At 40.4% G+C, this 18,702-nt stretch overlaps 4 protein-coding genes, 1 long non-coding RNA gene and 1 other non-coding gene across 6 annotated transcripts in view; 5 read left to right on the forward strand and 1 right to left on the reverse strand.

Moving 5' to 3' along the window:
- Positions 1 to 9,658, forward strand: part of LOC132087725 (bystin-like) — a 53,689-nt gene extending 44,031 nt beyond the window's left edge. Inside the window, exon 2 of the mRNA XM_059495353.1 lies at positions 9,443 to 9,658. Within this exon, the coding sequence (XP_059351336.1) occupies positions 9,443 to 9,638 (196 nt within the window). The 3' untranslated portion in view covers positions 9,639 to 9,658. The remainder of the gene's footprint in view (positions 1 to 9,442) is intronic.
- LOC132087983 (ankyrin-1-like) lies at positions 75 to 5,136 on the forward strand. Its single transcript, XM_059495368.1, has 4 exons — positions 75 to 778; positions 893 to 1,811; positions 4,301 to 5,001; positions 5,089 to 5,136. The coding sequence occupies exons 1-4, from the start codon at positions 77 to 79 to the stop codon at positions 5,134 to 5,136; spliced, it is 2,370 nt and encodes a 789-aa protein (XP_059351351.1). The 5' UTR covers positions 75 to 76.
- On the forward strand, positions 7,863 to 9,356 carry LOC130697035 (uncharacterized). Its single transcript, XR_009421027.1, has 6 exons — positions 7,863 to 8,052; positions 8,143 to 8,270; positions 8,326 to 8,421; positions 8,472 to 8,612; positions 8,693 to 9,093; positions 9,155 to 9,356. It is a non-coding gene; the product is annotated as an uncharacterized LOC130697035 (long non-coding RNA).
- Positions 9,659 to 11,905: 2,247 nt separating the features above from the next.
- On the forward strand, positions 11,906 to 14,325 carry LOC130696174 (mucin-5AC-like; the record flags this gene model as incomplete). The annotated part of the gene is made up of 5 exons (XM_057519253.2): positions 11,906 to 12,758; positions 12,834 to 12,968; positions 13,050 to 13,683; positions 13,757 to 13,948; positions 14,048 to 14,325. Coding segments are annotated over 5 exons (1,953 nt in total), but the record flags the coding sequence as incomplete, so codon positions are not given.
- A 372-nt stretch (positions 14,326 to 14,697) lies between these two features.
- LOC130696180 (uncharacterized) lies at positions 14,698 to 16,857 on the forward strand. Its single transcript, XM_057519260.2, has 6 exons — positions 14,698 to 15,005; positions 15,070 to 15,418; positions 15,481 to 15,638; positions 15,699 to 15,900; positions 15,975 to 16,202; positions 16,275 to 16,857. Exons 1-6 carry the CDS (start codon positions 14,916 to 14,918, stop codon positions 16,724 to 16,726), a joined length of 1,479 nt encoding a protein of 492 aa, XP_057375243.1. The 5' UTR covers positions 14,698 to 14,915; the 3' UTR covers positions 16,727 to 16,857.
- A 1,719-nt stretch (positions 16,858 to 18,576) lies between these two features.
- Positions 18,577 to 18,648, reverse strand: Trnam-cau (transfer RNA methionine (anticodon CAU)). Its single transcript has one exon. It is a non-coding gene; the product is annotated as a tRNA-Met (tRNA).
- Positions 18,649 to 18,702: the final 54 nt, after the last annotated feature.

An 18,702-nucleotide genomic window follows, 5' to 3' on the forward strand; every position in this document is an offset into this window, starting at 1 on the left:
AGTTGCAATGGAGCAGTTTGTTCTATGACGATGACGAACAAATCGCCGATGAGCTATGGAAAATGAAGTATGGAAAATGAAGTATCCCGAAATTCACGAAACCTCGCAAGAAGCAAAAAAGGAAATTATACGAACAGCGGCGAAATGCAACATATCGCCAGCTATTTGGTCAGAACTGCTCGAGTGGGCGGAAAAACATATTCCACGTTTGCTTCGTGAAGTAGTTCAAAGCCACGTTTCAAATGCTCCAAAAATTGCAGATATGATTCTACAAAAACATTGTTTCACGGAAAACAAATTTTCTTCGTTTCATTTGGCGGCGTTTAATGAAGGAAACTACGCGGACAAAATAATGCAAGCGTTATTTGATAGCAAAAGAATTCTAACCGTGACCGACAGTGGACTTACTCCGGCTCACATCGCAGCCCAAAATGAGTCGAATTGCGGAAGTAGGCTCATGAAAGTTCTGCTGGATAACGGAGCGGACCCAAATGCGCGTTTCCAAGACGGAACTACACCCGTTCACTGGGCAGCCACAAATCAAGGAAAACATGCAGTCGATATTTTAAAACTCTTACTCGATCACGGTGGCGATGTCGATAAGATCGATGAAAATGGTTTCAAGCCAATTCATTATGCAACCATGAATACCAGCGATTCAGCGCCTAAACTATTAGACTTGCTCCTCGAAAAACGAAGTGCTTGCATCGTCGAAAGCACTGGAAGTACATTACTCCACTTGGCAGTGTTAAACAATGGTGGCTGTGCACAAGATATCGTAAAAAAATTACTAGAGAATGGGGAAAATCCCCATATCACTGATAATGAAAAGTGTACCCCCCTTCATCTAGCAGTAAGAAACCATAATATACATCAGCTTGAATTGATGTGAATTCTTCTGCAAATGAGCGGCGATCCGAATGCTGTTGACCAATCAGGATGGACACCTGTTCATTACGCAGCGGCTAGTGAAAACGACTATGCCCATGAAAAACTGAAACTTTTGTTAGCTTGTAACGGAAATTTAACTATTCAAGACAACGATGGATTCACACCTATTCATTGTGCCATCATCAATAAAGGGAAATGTGGGGACGAAATGAGGAAATTAGTGGGTGTAAACCCAGAAAAAACAAACGCTTACCTCAACAGCAATGGTGAGACGCTCCTCCATTGCCTTGTCAGCAAAAATGACGGTAAACTGGATCATGTTCAAATGGTAATCCAAAATGGAGGCAATCCGAACGCAACGGACAAGTTTGGACGTTCACCTGTTCATTCAGTCGTCATCTCAAACGAATCACTTGTGGGACTAGATATGTTGAGACTGCTGCTTGCAAATGGAGGAAACGTTAACCTACAGGACTATGAAAACCAATTTACACCAGTTCATTATGCGGCATCTAGTTTGAAATTGAGAGTGCCTGAAAAAATGAAGATCCTCCTTAACAGCGGCGGAGATGTAAACAAGCAGGGCAATGATGGGATCACGCCCCTACGTTTAGCGGTTGCAAACTCCGGAATTTACGGACCTCTAGTGACAAGAATGTTACTCGAATTTGGAGCTGACGTGAATGCCATTGATGTTAATCAACAAACGCCCTTGCACGAAGCAATCAGAAATGAGAACGATGACATTAGGTTTGACGCTATCCAGCAACTCATCGAAAAAGATGCAAATCCTAACGCTCGCGACAGCAACGGATGGACACCGATGCATTACGCCGTTCAATATAGAAAACGTGCTTCGGCCAAAGTCGTGGAATTTCTGCTACAACACGGAGGAAACATGAACATTGCAGACAATGGAGGTATGACGCCTCAGCGTCTTGCCAAATGCTTTCTACCCGAGGGCTTACCTTACTAATATAAATCTAATTAACGGGGAATAACAAAATTCATCTTACGAAAGGTAGTACGGCAGTTACTTTTTTGACGTAGTCATTTGTAGTGCTAAAATATTCAATCTTGATTATGTAAATAAAACGGAAAAAAATTCCCTAGTGCGAAATCAATGACACAGTAGAACTACTTTCTAATAAAATACAATCCCAAGCTTTGCCCTCCTTTTGTTACCATTGGTACAATCAGACTTGCCGCGCCGATCAATTTTCCGATCGCGATCTCCGATCCGATCTTTAGAGTTTGATCGGATCGGGCGATCCGATCAAACTGCGAAAGATCGGATCGGCGATCAAATTTTGCCGATCATTTTTAGTGATCATTTTTGTGCAGCATCTAACGGTAAAAATTTACACTGTTTCGCGAAAATAGCATTGGCTGTCACAGCGACAGTCACTGGCGGCCATTGAGGGTGAACACTAAACAGTTTCCTTCAATTGGCATTCGCTAAGTTTGATCGCTAAAAACGATCGGATCGCGATCAATTTTTTGGGATCGCCGATCCGATCTCCGATCTTTTTCAAAAGATCGGATCGGCGATCAATTTTTTGATCGGAGATCGGATCGGCGATCAATTTTTGATCGCGATCGCGGCAAGTCTGGGTACAATTATTGATTTCTGTTCAACTTTATTCTCTTCAAATCTCATTTCAAACCGAAGGAAATAGTTCAGCAACGAATCGAACAAACTTCTTTCAAACAAATGAGAAGAGAGAGAGTGAAACAATGTCGAATTCCATGGGAAAAGATTACTAGATTTCCACTATTAAACAATAAAATAAATTGTTTGGATGTACCTTGGATATTAAAATTAATTCTTATTTACGGACTAAGTCATGTCGCACTAAATTAATACAGTAATTATTTCTATTTTATAATACATAATTGTGCCGCATACGTTACTGTTACGCCTCTAACGAAAAAGAACTACCGGGCATGCCCACTAACCTTAATGATGATGACTGATGAATTTTCCAACTGCCCAACAGCTTTCACGTAGAGCCAGCTGTGACATGGAGAATACTGACAATGACGCAAAAGGTTTCAGTTTCATGTCTACACCCCCAAAAGATCCACAGCATCTTTTCACCTCACGACACACTTGTTCCTTAAAATGCTATGCAACGACGGCGAAAGCAATGAAAAAACGAAACTTTGTAAAAATGGTCATGTCATTGGTCCTTGCCTGTTGTCTGCTCTAATTAAACACCATCATTGTACGTAACGTTTAACTAAATTGCAGTGTGACTGGCGTAGTACGGAGCTATGAAAAATTACGTCCCAATTTCTAATACTGTTGAAATACCAACGAACAATTGGGCTTTAACTGTATCACATAAATCCACTTGAGTAACAGCGTTTTGGACAAATACAATTACCCAGCCGTTTCCCGTTTCACACCCATCACCGACGAAGTCCAAAGATCGACTGACTAAATGGTGCAGCGACTGACGAAGAAGAAAGAAAGCGGCCATTTTGATTTTTGTTCACCTTTACCACAGCTAACAAAATTTCCCTCCAAAAATCCTTGTTGTTTCTTGGAATTGTCGAAACAAAAATGGCCGAATAGCAAATAATGACCAATGATGAAGCGAAAGGCATCCACTCGGGGCAATGTAACTGATGGAGAAAACTTGATTACCGACAGCAAATACCAACATCAGTTTAAATTTATTGTCTATTCTCGAAAAAGAACGTTGACTAGAACCCAATTCTTGTTTGTGTCAACACCCAATATCTAATACGTATGCTGTGGTTGTCGATTTTTGTGGGCTTCCGTTATAATAATAGAGAACCATATATAGAAGCTTCCAGCACGATCCGTGTCGTAGAGTACGACAAATGTTTCAATTTCAGTCTATTTCAACATTCCAAATGTTGAAAAGTTATAGAAAAACATGTGTATTGAAATTTGAATTATTTTGATGCTTTTGGATTTTCTCATAAAACTGTTTCACATATAGCGACTGATATGGTGCATTCAAAACGTTAGCATTTCTAACTAGGCTATGTTTTGTACATTTCGTTAAGTGAATTGGCTTCGATAATCGTGTTTTTCTCAGTAACAGTCGGTGAGACCTCTTTTAAAGTCATCAAGCCAGTGACAAAGTTGACAATGATGAATTATTTTCAACAGTGTAATCGTTGAGTGGAATAGCATGCAGTGGGAAATAATAAACTGAATATTGGAATTATTTATCATTGCATTTATTTGCACATCACCAAGGATACTCCAAATATCATATATGATTTGCAGTAAAACGGATGGGGAAATCAAAATGAATTGCAATCATACGGAATCAGAAATAAATACGTCAAACTGCACGAATATAGACGCATACGCTTTACGGCATTTCAATCAAAATTGGATGGTTTAACGAATGGATTGTCTGGGAAGGTGGAATTGCTTTCAACACTGTCTACTGGTTACTCATCTTACTCATTTCCTTCATTATTCTTTATCTTCTCCGCTGGAAACCCAATTACCGACTTCTTACTGAACGCTTAGATGGACTAGAAGATCTCCCGCCACCTGTGAAACGAGCCAGCCATTGGGTACATTTGCTAAATTTCTCCATCGATGAAGAAGCAATCGGCACAGACGGCACCACTTTTCTCTGGTTTCAATATCGATTGATTCAAATTGAATTCCTCAGAATGGCTCTTGGTATCGTTTTGATTATCATGCATTTCCACAGCGACAAATTGGGTGAATGGCCTAACAAAACTCTTCGTTCTACGGGTCTTTACAATAGTGGCGTTAATGGGACTCACGGTGTCATCTGCAGTGCAATTCTAACAGTGTTGATTTGGCTGATGAGGAAGCAGGGGCAACATCGTTGTATCCGCTCATTGGCCAGTCACGACGGCAATAGCAATTCGAGCATTTGTAATCGCAGATGGCTCATGATTACTGGACTTCCACTTACAACCACTGTCGATTCGCTATTAGAATATTTGATGTGCACGTTTGAAAGCAGTTTTAGCAAAGGAATTAACAGGGAAAAGATTGTGATGGCCCACGATCTAAGTCAATTGCTGCCTGTGATCGACCGCCTGGATTTCATTAGGAACGTTAAATTGCAGATAAACGGAAAGGCAAACAAAGGAAAGATTATTCAGCGAAGGCTATGAGATTTTAAATCTTACTTTTAAAAAATTGACACCCTTTCTTATTACAATAAGATGGAAGAAATGCTCACGATGGAAAAGGACAAAATCATCAACACATAGAAATTTACTGGAACACATTTACTGGACACAATTATCGCTGCCTTAACCGAAGTAGGATCTAATGATGCACTTAATTTTCTGTTTGCATTTTTCTGTCGTGCATGGCAATCAGGTATAAATCACATTCTAGTATAGCCAGCAAAACGTTTAACACCTTGTTTTGCAATAGGCGAAGACTGGGATGCCTGTTTTGAGTTGCTGATTCACGCACTAGAATCTCTTCGTAGTTTACCTCCAGCGCCTATCTTTCACCTTCTCCATCAAAAGGATAATAGCACATATGACCTCTGGTTCAGATTGCTCAACTAATCGGTGCATTTTTGCGTTCCATTATTTTCGAGTACGGATTTTAATTTTTTTAAATTTTCCTACCAACAAAGAAAATGGGAACTCCTCGTCTTACTTTGAGAAAGTTCGTGTTCCATTCCTCTACGGGATCGACTATTGGCGCTACAACTTCTTTTAGAAGTCAGCATTCAGCGTGGAAGTCTCCCCTGTCTTTTACATGCTATAGCTACAACTTCTGCTCAATTATGGGACGTGGTGGAAAGTGGCCAAGTAATTTACCAGCCGCGTTAAATAGAAAAGATCCTTCTACTAACGGATTTGCTTTTCTTTTTCTGAAGGATAACCGTTCAAATAATCGAGGTCTTGCGATTGCTCCCTTAATTCAGACGCTCCGCCGTTGGAGCACAGTCCAGCAAGGGCATACGGGGCGTTCCGAAAAATACAGTGATGAAGAATACGCTACTAGTTCATTGGCTTTGTTTCGTGTTCAGGAGCGAACAGTCATTGAAAACACCTTAATTCGATTGTATTTAAATGCCTCGACCGCGGCAGATCGTTACACCGAGGTCCACAAACTTTCAATCACAATCGAACAATTGATCTGCACTGCCCTTGGCCTATTAGTTCTATCCAGCGATGGCAAAGTTTACATTATCGGCTACACCGATCCAGAAGCGGTCAGTTTGCGTTAGGTGAAATTCCGCAGTTTATCACACGTACTTATTTTTTAAATTTTTTTTTGTGCATTTAGACTATCTGAATTCTCAAACGTTTTCCCGCTTTTTCGGTTGCGGAAATTTGTTTTATGGCCGGCGCTTGTGTCTGTGTTATCCTAACGCATGCTGGTCAGGTCAACGTATGGTCTTGGATGGCAGACAGCGACGATATTCCAATGATGATCATCCCCTAGCAAGATATTGTTCGAATTAGTTGTGGACATGAATATGAGTAAATTTAAAAAAATTTTCTCTGCCTTTCTTGATAATCTCATTCTTCTTTATTACTAGGGTTGCCCTGTCCGAGGACGGGGATATTTACATTTGGGGCGGGTCCACCCAGGTGGTCATATGCAGCAAGCCATTTTATTTGGAAATATATGTTCACAAAGGATTGTGGACGTACACTGCTGCTCCGATCATGCCGTTGTTGTCACGGAGGCAGGAAGCGTTCACTTGTATTCATTTCAGTGAAGCATTTCGGAGCCAAAATAACCATATTAGTCGTGCTGCCGCTACGGAACAAACCCCATCGAAGATTTGTTGCAATATAACATACAAAGGGTTTGGCTGCTTCCATTGGACCGGTACAACCCGTTTAACTGTAACTGTAGCATAGTGGGATAAACAGACAAAGGTGTACTGTACGTCTGCCCAGCTCCTTTCAATCCAGCAGTCCAGCAAGAGCAGACGGGGGGTTCCGAAAAATACAGTGATGAAGAATACGCTATTAGTCCACTGGCTTGCCTTTTAAAGCAAGCAAGCTTATCGCCTGAACCCGATGATGGTGACACAGACGTCGACGGTGACATATATCAAGCTGCTGTTCTCATCTTGGCTCATTTGGATCGATTAGCCGCTCCATTAATTCAGCCGCCACTATCGGTTTTATTTGCAGTTTCACCGATTTTATTTTACGCTTCGTAACACTTCGTAACACTTTGCATTCTCGCTCTCAAGACCGTACAGTCATTGAAAACACCGTTTTTCGACTGGATTTAAATGCGTCGACCACGACAGATCTTTACACGGAGGTCCACAAACTGTCAGTCACAATCGGACAAATCATCTGCACTGCCCTTTGCCTATTAATTCTATCCGACGATGGCAAAGTGTACATTATTGGCTACACCGATCCAGAACTGATCATATACGTATATGTATCGCAGTTTGGTTTTAGTTTGTCAATACACTGCTTTAAACCTAAAATGAAAATTGTCTTGTCTTTTCATGCGGTTCTATAAGGGGGGAGGGGGGGGGGAGGAGGAGCCGAGTTAGAAAGCTGTTGTAGGCTATTACTATTTCAATCAGAAGGATATGGTCCAACATTTAGACGATGTATTGAATACCACTCAAAACAAGGTTTTTAAAAAAGTAAGCGCACGTAGTTAATTTGGAAACCTTTCCCATTATTGCGCTTTACTCTTTAATTAAATTAAATAGTTTATACTTTTTTATACCTTATTTTCGATAATTGCTATTGTTCCAGATGGTTTAATTAGCATTTGGTGCCATTCTTTCCTTTTTTTTTTTAATATTTAGTTAAATAATTGATTAGACTGTGTGGTCAAATTCCAAGTGGTTATGCGCTGAGTTCCCATAGCAAAGTCATGACGGGAGGCGTGTAATATATTGCGGAACTCCTATATCTGAAGTCTGCGCTTAACCTAGCCCCGTTGCTTGCCCTTCACTTTATCCATTACAAGGTTCATACTTGTTGACAGAGACGTCTGCTTAGTCCGATATTCATAGTGTGAGTTGTGTTATGTTAGATCATTCAGTATTCTTCTTTCTTACAAAACAAAATAGGTATAAGGCTAAAAGACTGAAAGTGTCCAAAACAGGTAGGGCTGAAGGTCTTGATCAACATATTGCAAACGAAGAATTTGCAGTAAATAAAAGTCGAGTTAAGGTAATTGACTTTTAAAAGAAACAGGTCAAGAGAACTTGTGTGCTTGTGACTATTACTAAAGGTATTTAATTTCTGAATATTGCTTAATAGACGAACAAAAGGGATTGATGCTGATGATGAATTTGTTGATGACAAACTGTCAGCAAGGATTTTAAACGAGCTCTGAAACAACAGCAAGAGCTTGAAGAAGAAACAGGAGCAAGTGGCCAACATTCAAAGTAAGCTATTTAATATATTAAATTGTAGACATTGTTCAGTTTAATTTTTTTTTAGGTATGAGCCACATCATTGGGTGCAGACATTGAAGGAGATGAATGTAACAGTGAAGAATCAAACTTTAAAAATGATTCACAGTTTGGGGAAGATGGGGTAAACGATTAGCTCTAATCTGATGTAGTTTCTAATTTTCTGTTCTATAGCAAGTTGATGAAGATGATGAAAAAGCCCTGGCACTGTTTATGAATCCCATCCAGCATCAAGGAGAAATCTAGCTGGTATTAGTATGGAAAAAATAACAGAAAAGCAGGCCGCGATCCAAACTCAGTTTTACGAAATAGAAAGTAATGGCAAGTGTTATTCATGTATCAATGATAAAAGCTAAACATCTGAATGTTTTCATTCGTACGTATCAAATTTCAAGGTGTTGATCCCCGCGCAAAATCATTATATCTCGGTGTAGCATCAATTTTACATCGCTATCGTAGTGGAAACTACCAAAAGCGTTCAACCTCATCCCGTTGGTTTGGTTGTCTAGCGTTGAAGTTTGTTACTAATTCATGGATTTATTATGATAATGTTGATTTATTTCATCATACAACCTAAAAATGGAGCGCTGCTGCTATGTATGCTACTACACGGATATTCACATCAAATTCAACGGAGAAAGTGGCTCAACGGATTTTAGTTTGGTCCTTTTTCCTCGTGTTCGCTACAATATCGCCGAGTACAAGAAACAAAATTTTCATCGTTATGAAGCTCTGTGGAAAGCTCTTTTCTAAACCTGGGGCGTTTTTCTAGGGATTTCTTCTTCTACTTTGCGAGGTTGTACAAGCAGAATTTCAAACTATTATTTTACCTTTACCTTTCTAATAACGTACCCCAGAGTGGCACCTGCACCTTAAGAGAAGCTAACATTGTAGGCTCCGTAATTTCAGTATGCTGCATTCCTGTCTTACATTCGCTGCGGCCATATGAAAGCTAGCTGAGATAAACCATAGGGGACCACATAAAATTTTTCTGCGGACCTCTTTCGACGAAAAGTAAGCGTTGCCGTATCGTGTAGTTCATGCAGCAGTTCATTATTTCATCAAGTGAGTATTTCATGGTCAAATACAAATTCGATAAAACTCTTTAGTTAACGTTTTAAAATGTTTTGTTTTTTTAAATACAGATTTCAGCTCGATTCCAGGGAAATGCCCGTTTTGTGGCATCAGCCGTTGTTGGCGTTTTGTCAGCAATACAAAGCTGATCTTAGTGGTGAACAGAAAGAGGCGTTGCTTCAGCTAATCATTGTTCACAAGCACCATACGTTGATATCAGAATCCGCCATGAACTGCAGCAATCTGCTTGCAGAGATGAAGAAATGATAGATTAAAACAATCATAGAGCGATCAATAAATTTGATTTCCGACCTTTTTTCATCGTTTCTACTACGCACAAGAGTAAAATTCATCCGTTTTCTGCGAATTCAACCAGGAATCTGAAAAATAGCTTACCGTTAATTTAAAAAATCAATGAAAAATAAGGTAGGTTAAAATACGTTTTTTATTCCCAAGGCACTTCGGAATGAAAGAGAAACGTAAGATACCTCTCTTCACTTTCCGTTCAAATTAGATATCTGTTTTCCCTATCCGTTCAGAACTGTCAGCCAAAATATCACATTCGGACTCATCAATACGAAGCTAAAGAACGATACTTTCAAGCAATGAATGGTGAAGACAAAAAGTAAGTAAAAAAAAACTGCGATTAATTATACAAACGTTAGGTGAAACCGTTAATTACCTAGTGATTGGTTAACAAGAAATAAGTTTGATCTGATACCAACATGTATAAAGGGGAGGGAGAAGGCAAAAAAATGTTGTCACGTTTTTGCACCCGACCATAGCTTAGTGGCTAAGGCTAATATTAAAAATAAAAGGGGAGAGAAGGCACATATGTATGCAAGTTGATGAGAAACAACATCACGAAGAACACGGAATACCGAAAGCAAGCCTTGGAAAAACAACCCCGCTGTCCTGTGTTCAGATGTTTAAGGGCAAGTCATGTAGCTGGCATTTATTTTAGTGCAATATGGTAATTTGAAGACCACCAGGTATCGGATGTCTCAGCTGGGGGAATTCTGTTGAAATAGAAAAAAAAGTTATTATTAAATTTAATTATTGACAAGAAAATATAAAAAATAAAAACACAAACAAAACAAAATTTGAATGTGTTGCGTGTAGGAATGGCGATGGTTTCTAGGGATTTCCACACAAGGAGGAAAGAAGACAGAGATCCAACGGATCAGGAGTAAGGGCAAAAAAGAACAAAAACATTAGATAATATAGTTTGTGAATGATTTGTTTGTGTGTATGCGTGCGAATGTTGTTTGTATGTGTCACAGTTTGGTTTTAGCTTGAAAATGCACGGCTTTAACTCTCGTACTACAATTGTCATATTTTTTCATGTGATTCTCTGGGCGGGAGAGGGGGAAGGGGTAAGAGGGAAGAGGGGTTAGAAAGCAGTTATAGGATATTACTACATCAAGCAGAAAGGTTGAGATCGAGAGGTTGAGCTGCATGAAAGCCAAGGGTAAGCCATAAGTAGCCTAATAGCAAATAAAAACTGAAGAGAATAAATGTGAGAAAGAAATTTACTGTAGGCTACTGTTACTGACTGATGCCTAATGGCAATCAACCTTCAAACATTAACTATATCTTGCAAATAATTAAGAATAGCAAAAAAAGGCGGGCATGAAAAAGCGCCAAATTTCAGTGTAGTAATCAAGAAAATGTTTAAAATAGAACGCAATGTACTACATCCATTAACACGCCCTTAAAGAATGGTGCCTAACTTATTCCTATGCCCTACCAATTTCCACAAAAAAACAAACAAAAAACAACAGATCAGGAGTTATCTATTTATTTTTTAAAATGTGGTTAAAGTATTTTTTTTTAGACGCTTTAAGTGGTGTACTGTATTGCGAACTGTTTAGGTCTGAAAAAAGTTCATAACGAATGTACCATGCCTCAAAGAGATAAGTTTCACCTCTAACTTTCAAGTTCCGGGATAAACGACAAATTCAGTTAGAAAACAAGGTAAATTGGACGGATAAAACTACCAGTCTTACACACGTTAGTTCTTATGTGTAAAACGGTAAGCTTTCACGTCACTTAGCATTTATTTTTGTCAGCGCTTATCTTGTTGTTATTTCGACACATAAAACGTTAAAGTTACGACCTCCCCTGAGCTCACTGAGATAATGACGTTTGCCTCAATACGCCCTCAAGAGCAACGTAATAAGTGATGATCAAATTCCTTCACCCGTTGCACCTCATTGCAACCATACGTAGATAACCACCAAAAATTGGTTCCTTGAGTTTATTTAACATTGCTATAGTCGACTACTGAGACCTGGCCGAATGCAGTGAGTGTCGAAGCTCGTTAAGCAGCACAGTTCCAGCCCAGCGCAGTCCGAAATAGCAGACTAACCTAGATGATTTGTTTTAAATTTACCTGATTAGTATTGAAATCTACCTAAAATCGTACATCATTATTCACTGGGTTTTCATAATGAAATCGCTGAGCATTAGAGTAATCACACTCTACGTTAGTCTAATTTTATTACATACCCATTAACTATGTCTAACTGTTTCATTATTTTCTTCAATTGAGCCAGTTCCTCTTGCTGCTTGGTGGCATCGGCACGACGGGAGCGATCAACTGTAACCGTTGTTTCTGCGCTCAAGATGTTGCTACCGGTGATCAGAATGTTCTTTGTCTTGGAATTCCGTTCACAGAAATCAAGACAATTTTCTCTGGAAACACTGGATTTACCAATATAAATCGGTTCGATGTCGTCCCAGAAGTGGGTGATTCCATAATCCCAGCGAATTTGCTGGGCAACCATCGTGCACGGATCATTAACCTAGCCAGTTGCGGAATAAATCCAATGGAAATCGATCCTGATTCATTTAAGGCATCAGCCAGAACGACAACAGAATTTATCAGCTATGATTGCGACGTTGGCAAGTTGACGTGGTCTTTTCTCAACGGATTCTTTCGTTTAAATTTCCTACAACTGGAAGGTGCCACGAAAATTCAATCATTAGGATCTCTTCCATCACTTCCCAGCGTCCAACGGCTCACTATTACCAACTGCCAAGGTTTTACGCCTCTCACTTTCCCAGGGACATCGTTGACTGGATTGCAAACTCTCATCATTACCGAGAATGACGCAGAACTGACGAACGAAAAGCTTGATTCCATCCTGACTACATTGGTTAATGCCAAAAGTTTGCAACTGTTAACATTGAACAATAATCCGAGTATCAGCCGCATTCCGACCGCATTGTCTGTGCTGTCCGCTTTACATTCGCTCGATATTTCATTGTGTCCGATAACGACAGTGTCATCCAGTTCCCTTTCCTTCTCCGCTCCAGCCGTCAAAGCCCTGAACCTCGAAAAGACTTCTTTATCGATCATCGTTGAAAATACATTTAACAATAGTACGCCATATCTTTTGCACGATATTTCAGAGAAAATGTTCAACTTTTAACTTTTTGTTCCTCTTTTTCATGAAGGATATTACGGGAACGCAAAAGTCCTACTCGACGACAACAAGTTACAAGATTTCCGTTCATCCATCTACTTAAAAATCTTGATGGACATGAAGACTGCAACGGTCGGAGAGAGTGGCAGTCTCTCAGTCACTAACAGTTACGATCTAAATATGATCGTTATTTTATTTTTTTATTTTTCGTCATTTGTTTCTTATTTGGTAATATTTTTTTCATCAGATCCAATCAACTGCGGTAATTGTCAACTGGCCTGGCTCGTTCGCGACACTCGTGAATTGCTTCCCTTCGTTAACGGTACTTGCTCTAACGGGACGAATTTTAGGGATCTCAATCCTAGGTGGTACGACGACCAATCTTGCGATACCCTCACTACCACACCATTACCGACAACGCTGACGTCGACTGTTGCGTCCATCGAAACAACATCTACTGCTGCATCCATCGAACCAACATCTACTGCCTCGTCCATCGAACCAACATCTACTGCTGCGTCCATCGGACCAACATCTACTGCTTCGTCCATCGGACGAACATCTACTGCTTCATCCATCGAAACAACATCTACTGCTGCGTCCGTTGAACCAACATCTACCATGACTACTGAATTGCCAACATCCGTTACAACACAGTCGACGATAGGGGTTCAGACAACAAAGACGACGAGCAAACCTACAAGGGGGACAACCACGCTATCGATTTCGTCGACTGGGTCCGGATCCACCAACACTTCTACACAAGCCCCACCAGTTGCACAGAGCTACGACACGTTCTTTTACATTTTCTATGGCATCTTGGGTGGTATTGGCTTGATTTTAGTCATCGGTTTCGTCTATCTAGGCTGCATTCTCGCCAGGTAAGCCGCAATTCCTGAATACATTCAACTGACACATAATGCAACTGTAATGACGTAAAAAATCGTTACGTAGGAGACGAAAGGCAAGTGCACGAAGTAGCGACGTCTCTTCTCGCAACTCTTCAATCGCTCCCGAGTTCCATCCCGTTCCGGCACCTTTCAATGATTTTCCACATGTTCCGGAGACTCGAGCTGTAGATCATCGTGCCCCGTATGTCCGGATGGATAATCCCGTTCCACCACGTATCGCCTCCAATAACTTTGAGTGAGTAAAACTGAAAAAGAGCGCAGAAAATTAGAAACTAAATGTGTATAATCAACCAGTTACAATTCATTATAACTATTACGTTCAAAATCATTCCAGCCAACATCCCACTGGAAAACAGTATAATACAGCTACAACTACCATTATCACGCCCTATCGGCAACCATCGTCTGCGCGGCAACCCCAAGCAGCCGCACCAAGTGGTCGAGTACGGGGACTGAAACGCGTTGGGTTTTAATTCCACTTCCTACGCAGCTGGCAAGAGAATAAATAAAGTAAATGATATGTAAACACGTCACGAACACAATTAAAAAATTAGCCCCCCCCTTCTGACCTTTGGGTAACAAACGAAGCAATAATAAAAACATTTGACATTCTTTCTCGTATTCGCGTTTGTATCCGTGTTTGCTCACACTGCACGCCTGAAAGTCCTCGAAAGTGGCAACGTAGAGCACGTTTTTGTGATAAAAAAAAAAGCCATCACCCCACTCGTACACATTCAAAATCCAATTAATCCCACTTTGCCCTAAATCCTCCTACTCGGCTAAGCACCTTAATCCCTGATCTCTTTTCCGTGTGCCATATCTACTGAACCATTTTACTGACGCATGTAGGCCGACCGTCATTGATGAACGATAGCGATTTCTTTTACAATTGTCAAAAATAGTTTTTTTATGTTTTTTCCTTGGCCCGAAGTGACGATAACCACTCTTTCTTTATTCCTTGTTGTCTTGCAATGCGCATGAGATTAAGTGGCATTTGTAGGTCATAAACAGGTATAAGCGGCGGGACTTTACTTGATAGCCTAACCGTCGCAGTTTTGGAGGCCTTTCTTCAATATAAATCTCTCTTCAAATAAGGATGTGTCGCACTCTTACGCGATTTCTTGCAAGTACTCGATGTTGCAATTGAGCCTCAAACAAAAGATTCTTTATCCAGTGCTCTAGTTGAAAGAATCACGTTGAACATGTCGGCCACCATGTTTATCAGCTGCTTGTTACTCATTACAATTGTCGGTGCAGAAGTTTTGCCAGACGAATTTCAGCGACAATTTGACGTAAGATGTTTGTTTCTTTCGGTAACACTTAAGATTTGATTGTTGTAAATACAAATTTTTTCAGGTCATGATCATAGCGAAATTCGATCAATTAGAAGCTAAAGTTCGAGATCAAGAGATCCAACTGAAGACGGCCAGGGGTGAGATCCTTTCATTGAAAACTGAAGTTCAGCGACTCGAGTCCGTCTTGGTGTTAAATGCCAATAAGAAATCCCGCAGTGTTGACAGTAATCAATTCGTAGCCAATAAAGCCATGGCTACTACATCTTCGGCGTTGTTTGTCCCGAGGACGTGTCACGAAGCTCTTGAAAGTGGACTGCCGGAATTCAAAGAATCTGGAATGTACTGGATCGACCCAGATGGACTGGGAATCGGCGATGGAGCTATTTATGTTTATTGCGACATGTCTACAGGTAATTTCTTATCACGCAAAAATGGCGATAAATTTACCGTTACCGAATTCTTCAATCTACAGGAGCAACTAGTGTTGGCCATGATAGCGAGGCAACTATTGAAATCCCTAAATGCCGTCCTGCTGGTTGTTATTCACGGCCGATAGTGTACAGTGGCGGGTCTCTCAATCAAATGAAAGCTTTGTCTGAAATTTCTGCAAATTGCCATCAAACTATACAAGTTAGTCCTTTTCACATTAGAATCTTATTTGTTCAAATAACGATTGATTCAACTGTATAGGTGAATTGTCTTGGGGGACCGCTTACGGTAAACAGCATTGACTATGCCTGGTGGAACGACGTTAATAATAAGAAACAAACCTTTTGGTCGGGTTCAGATGAATCCATTCACACCTGTCAATGTGGCAGTGAAAACAAGTGTGTCCGTCCGGATCTTGAATGCAACTGTGACGCTAATGTAGCTGTCCCTTTAACAGATAATGGTATAAATAGATTGAAGATTATTTTTGAACGTATGGAAAATTTGCAATCTAATTTTTGTGTTTGCTTCATTCAGGAAATATTACACTGAGCAGAGTTCTGCCTTTGACGAAACTAAATTTTGGGCAGATAAATCACAACGGAGGCAGCCACACCCTGGGAAAATTCACATGTTCCGGAAAACTAACCTACGCATACCCAACCAGTTGTGCGGATCTGTGGCGAATCGGCTACACTCTTAACGGATTGTATCCTGTTCGAGGATCAACGCGAGTCGAATTTGTTCACTGCGATTTTTCTCTAGGTATAACATAATTAAGGTTATATATACCTGTAATTACTCACGAACCTTTTCTTCGGCGTTAACCCATAACAGGTCAAAATGTTAAGCAGGAGAAAATAGGGTATGCGGATGTGAAAACGCAACCCGTTCATTTCTACGTGCAAAGATCAGATCAGTATTCGTCATCTAGTTCATCAGTGATACCGTTCAATATCGAAGTACTGAACGACGGAGGTGCCATGGACATAAGGTCGGGTATATTCACCGTCCCCAAAACTGGCACGTACTTGTTTGACTTTTCGGGTGTCAACGATCCGAATGACGGAGTTTTAAGTGTAGAATTTAATATTGATGATAAGAAAATGGCTTCGACGTTTGCTGGTGACCTGGGACATTTTACGATAAATCTGCCTTCTGTTTGGCACCTTACCAAAGGAAGCACCGTGAAATTAACCATATCCCATGGAACTCTCTACAGTGATAACAAGAACGGGCCGATGGTCCATCTTACAGGCATCTTGCTTGAAGAAGACATCTTTGCGTGATTATGATTATACAAGTTAGGCTTCCATAATATCTCCTATCGGCGAATTGCGACTACAAATTGAAATCATTATTCTTGTAATGAACACATATCAATCCGAATTAATTTTTTTGTAAATTCACATGTGGAAAATGCCGAAAGAAAAATAAACATGGTGCCGGGTGAAAAGTAAAGCCGTTATAAAGCTGAGGATATTTTTCACACTTCTGACACAAAAGAAGGCTTCTGTTATACACAGCAGACTATTCAAAAACATAGAAGCAATACACTGATTTTCCTTTAAAAAAACCACATGTGCTTTAAACAACAGAAAATAAAATGGCTTACTGGCTGACTTGCTGAAGTTCACGCATCTGCTCGAATAGCAAATATTGCTAAGGAAATGTCAGTGCAATCAGCTGTAGCTCCAGAAGAGAACAAAGCTCCAAGATCAAAGCGTTGTACTGCATGCCATTAAAGCCCTTGTAACACAGTTACACTATTAAATCATCACTTGCTTAACCGGTAGACTAGTGAGACCGGACGGCTGTGAAATCTCATGATACACTGAAGCCTTGTGCATTCGCCTTTCGTAGCCTTGGGCACATTAGATTTTCTTCGGCCGTCCGATATTTGTTTCACGTTTTCTAAACGACGGAAAAAAAAAACAATTACTATGACGTCGAGTCACTTTTTATAGATGAACATAATATTAACTTTAATAGTTGGAAAGCTTTTTTTGAATCAAGATTCAATCGTTTATGGATTGCTTAGTAGGAAATGGAAACGGCAGGCGGAGACACCAGCTCCAATTCGGAATCATCTTGGAGCTCCAGCAATTTGGTTTTCTACTGGATTGGCAAGGAAACCGCTACTCGGGATTCTGAAGACTGACACCAAAGCACGTTGGACGTCAGGACTAGCAAACTCTACATGATTTGAAAAGATATCGCGGTTGAGGTTAGATGGACGATTGCTGGTGCTTCCGATGGAAGAGGTTCCATTAGTAATGGAATCGACAGCGCCGGTCTGGCTGACTGGACGGATGTATGATGTTGGCCGCTGGCTCTAATTCTATCCTTGGTTTTCCACGACAAATCCTGATGGGCTGGTGATCGTTGAAGTTTCAGTTGGCCGGCCATTGAAAGTATCAGTTGACACCATATGAAACACCTAAAATATCGATATAAGAAATGGAACTGATGTTTTAACGATAATTGCAGTATAGGAAAGTGGATAAATCAGTTGAGTTTACCAATGCGTTGAATATGGACATAAGTATTTTTATTTCTGGCTTGCTTGCAGCTGAAATGAGATAGTAAACTGTTGGTCCATCCAAGGTCTCGCTCGAATTTTTACCAGAATATCTATTGTTGTAGTCTCAAGTGCGTAGCACCAACTGCTGTATTCTAGCTCTGCATGGGGGGTATGCGACATGAACCCCGTGACATCTAGCGCAGCATACAAAGCGCCCTCTACGTCGACTTCCACGACACCTGCGCCGCAAGCGTTTCACATGCTAGTGCCAAACGTAAAACCGGTTTTGTCTTGTTGTACTACGTCAGTGTTTTTTTTCCTTGAATAGAAAAACCACGATTTGTTTGGGTCTTTCCAGAGTGACGTCGAACGTCTTTTAAAGGATTGATTCGCAACAGAGAGATCGTACTATGTTATGGGTCATGGGTATAAATCTACGTTTTCCGCTACTGCTTTATTATACGGGTTGAAGCGAGATGAAAACATTCCGTTGCTTTTTTGTGGCTTATTGTTAGTGGCATATGTTTACGATTCCTTTTATCGCTATTTACTTTTTAGAACAATTCACTTAACTTAGAACTACGAGGCATAATAAATTTTACTAAATAATCAAAATAGCAGAGCGTGGTTTCGATCCACGGACCTCTGGGTTATGGGCCCAGCACGCTTCCGCTGCGCCACTCTGCTATACTAACATCAGCATTTTTTCTGATTTAATATGTGTAATTTGTTTACCACCCT

This window comes from Daphnia carinata, chromosome 5 (genome assembly GCF_022539665.2).
Source record: "Daphnia carinata strain CSIRO-1 chromosome 5, CSIRO_AGI_Dcar_HiC_V3, whole genome shotgun sequence".
In the NCBI taxonomy this organism is placed as follows: Eukaryota; Metazoa; Arthropoda; class Branchiopoda; order Diplostraca; family Daphniidae; genus Daphnia; species Daphnia carinata.

Excerpts from the sequence above, each read along its gene's own strand:
- LOC132087983 (XM_059495368.1), top strand. The coding sequence starts at position 77 with ATGAAGTATCCCGAAATTCACGAAACCTCGCAAGAAGCAAAAAAGGAA. Across the intron at positions 779-892 it reads GTGGCTGTGCACAAGATATC|ATTCTTCTGCAAATGAGCGG; the intron begins GTAAAAAAATTA and ends GAATTGATGTGA. Across the intron at positions 5,002-5,088 it reads AATTGCAGATAAACGGAAAG|ATGGAAGAAATGCTCACGAT; the intron begins GCAAACAAAGGA and ends TATTACAATAAG.
- LOC130696180 (XM_057519260.2), top strand. The coding sequence starts at position 14,916 with ATGTCGGCCACCATGTTTATCAGCTGCTTGTTACTCATTACAATTGTC. Across the intron at positions 15,639-15,698 it reads ATTGCCATCAAACTATACAA|GTGAATTGTCTTGGGGGACC; the intron begins GTTAGTCCTTTT and ends TCAACTGTATAG. Across the intron at positions 15,901-15,974 it reads TGTCCCTTTAACAGATAATG|GAAATATTACACTGAGCAGA; the intron begins GTATAAATAGAT and ends TGCTTCATTCAG.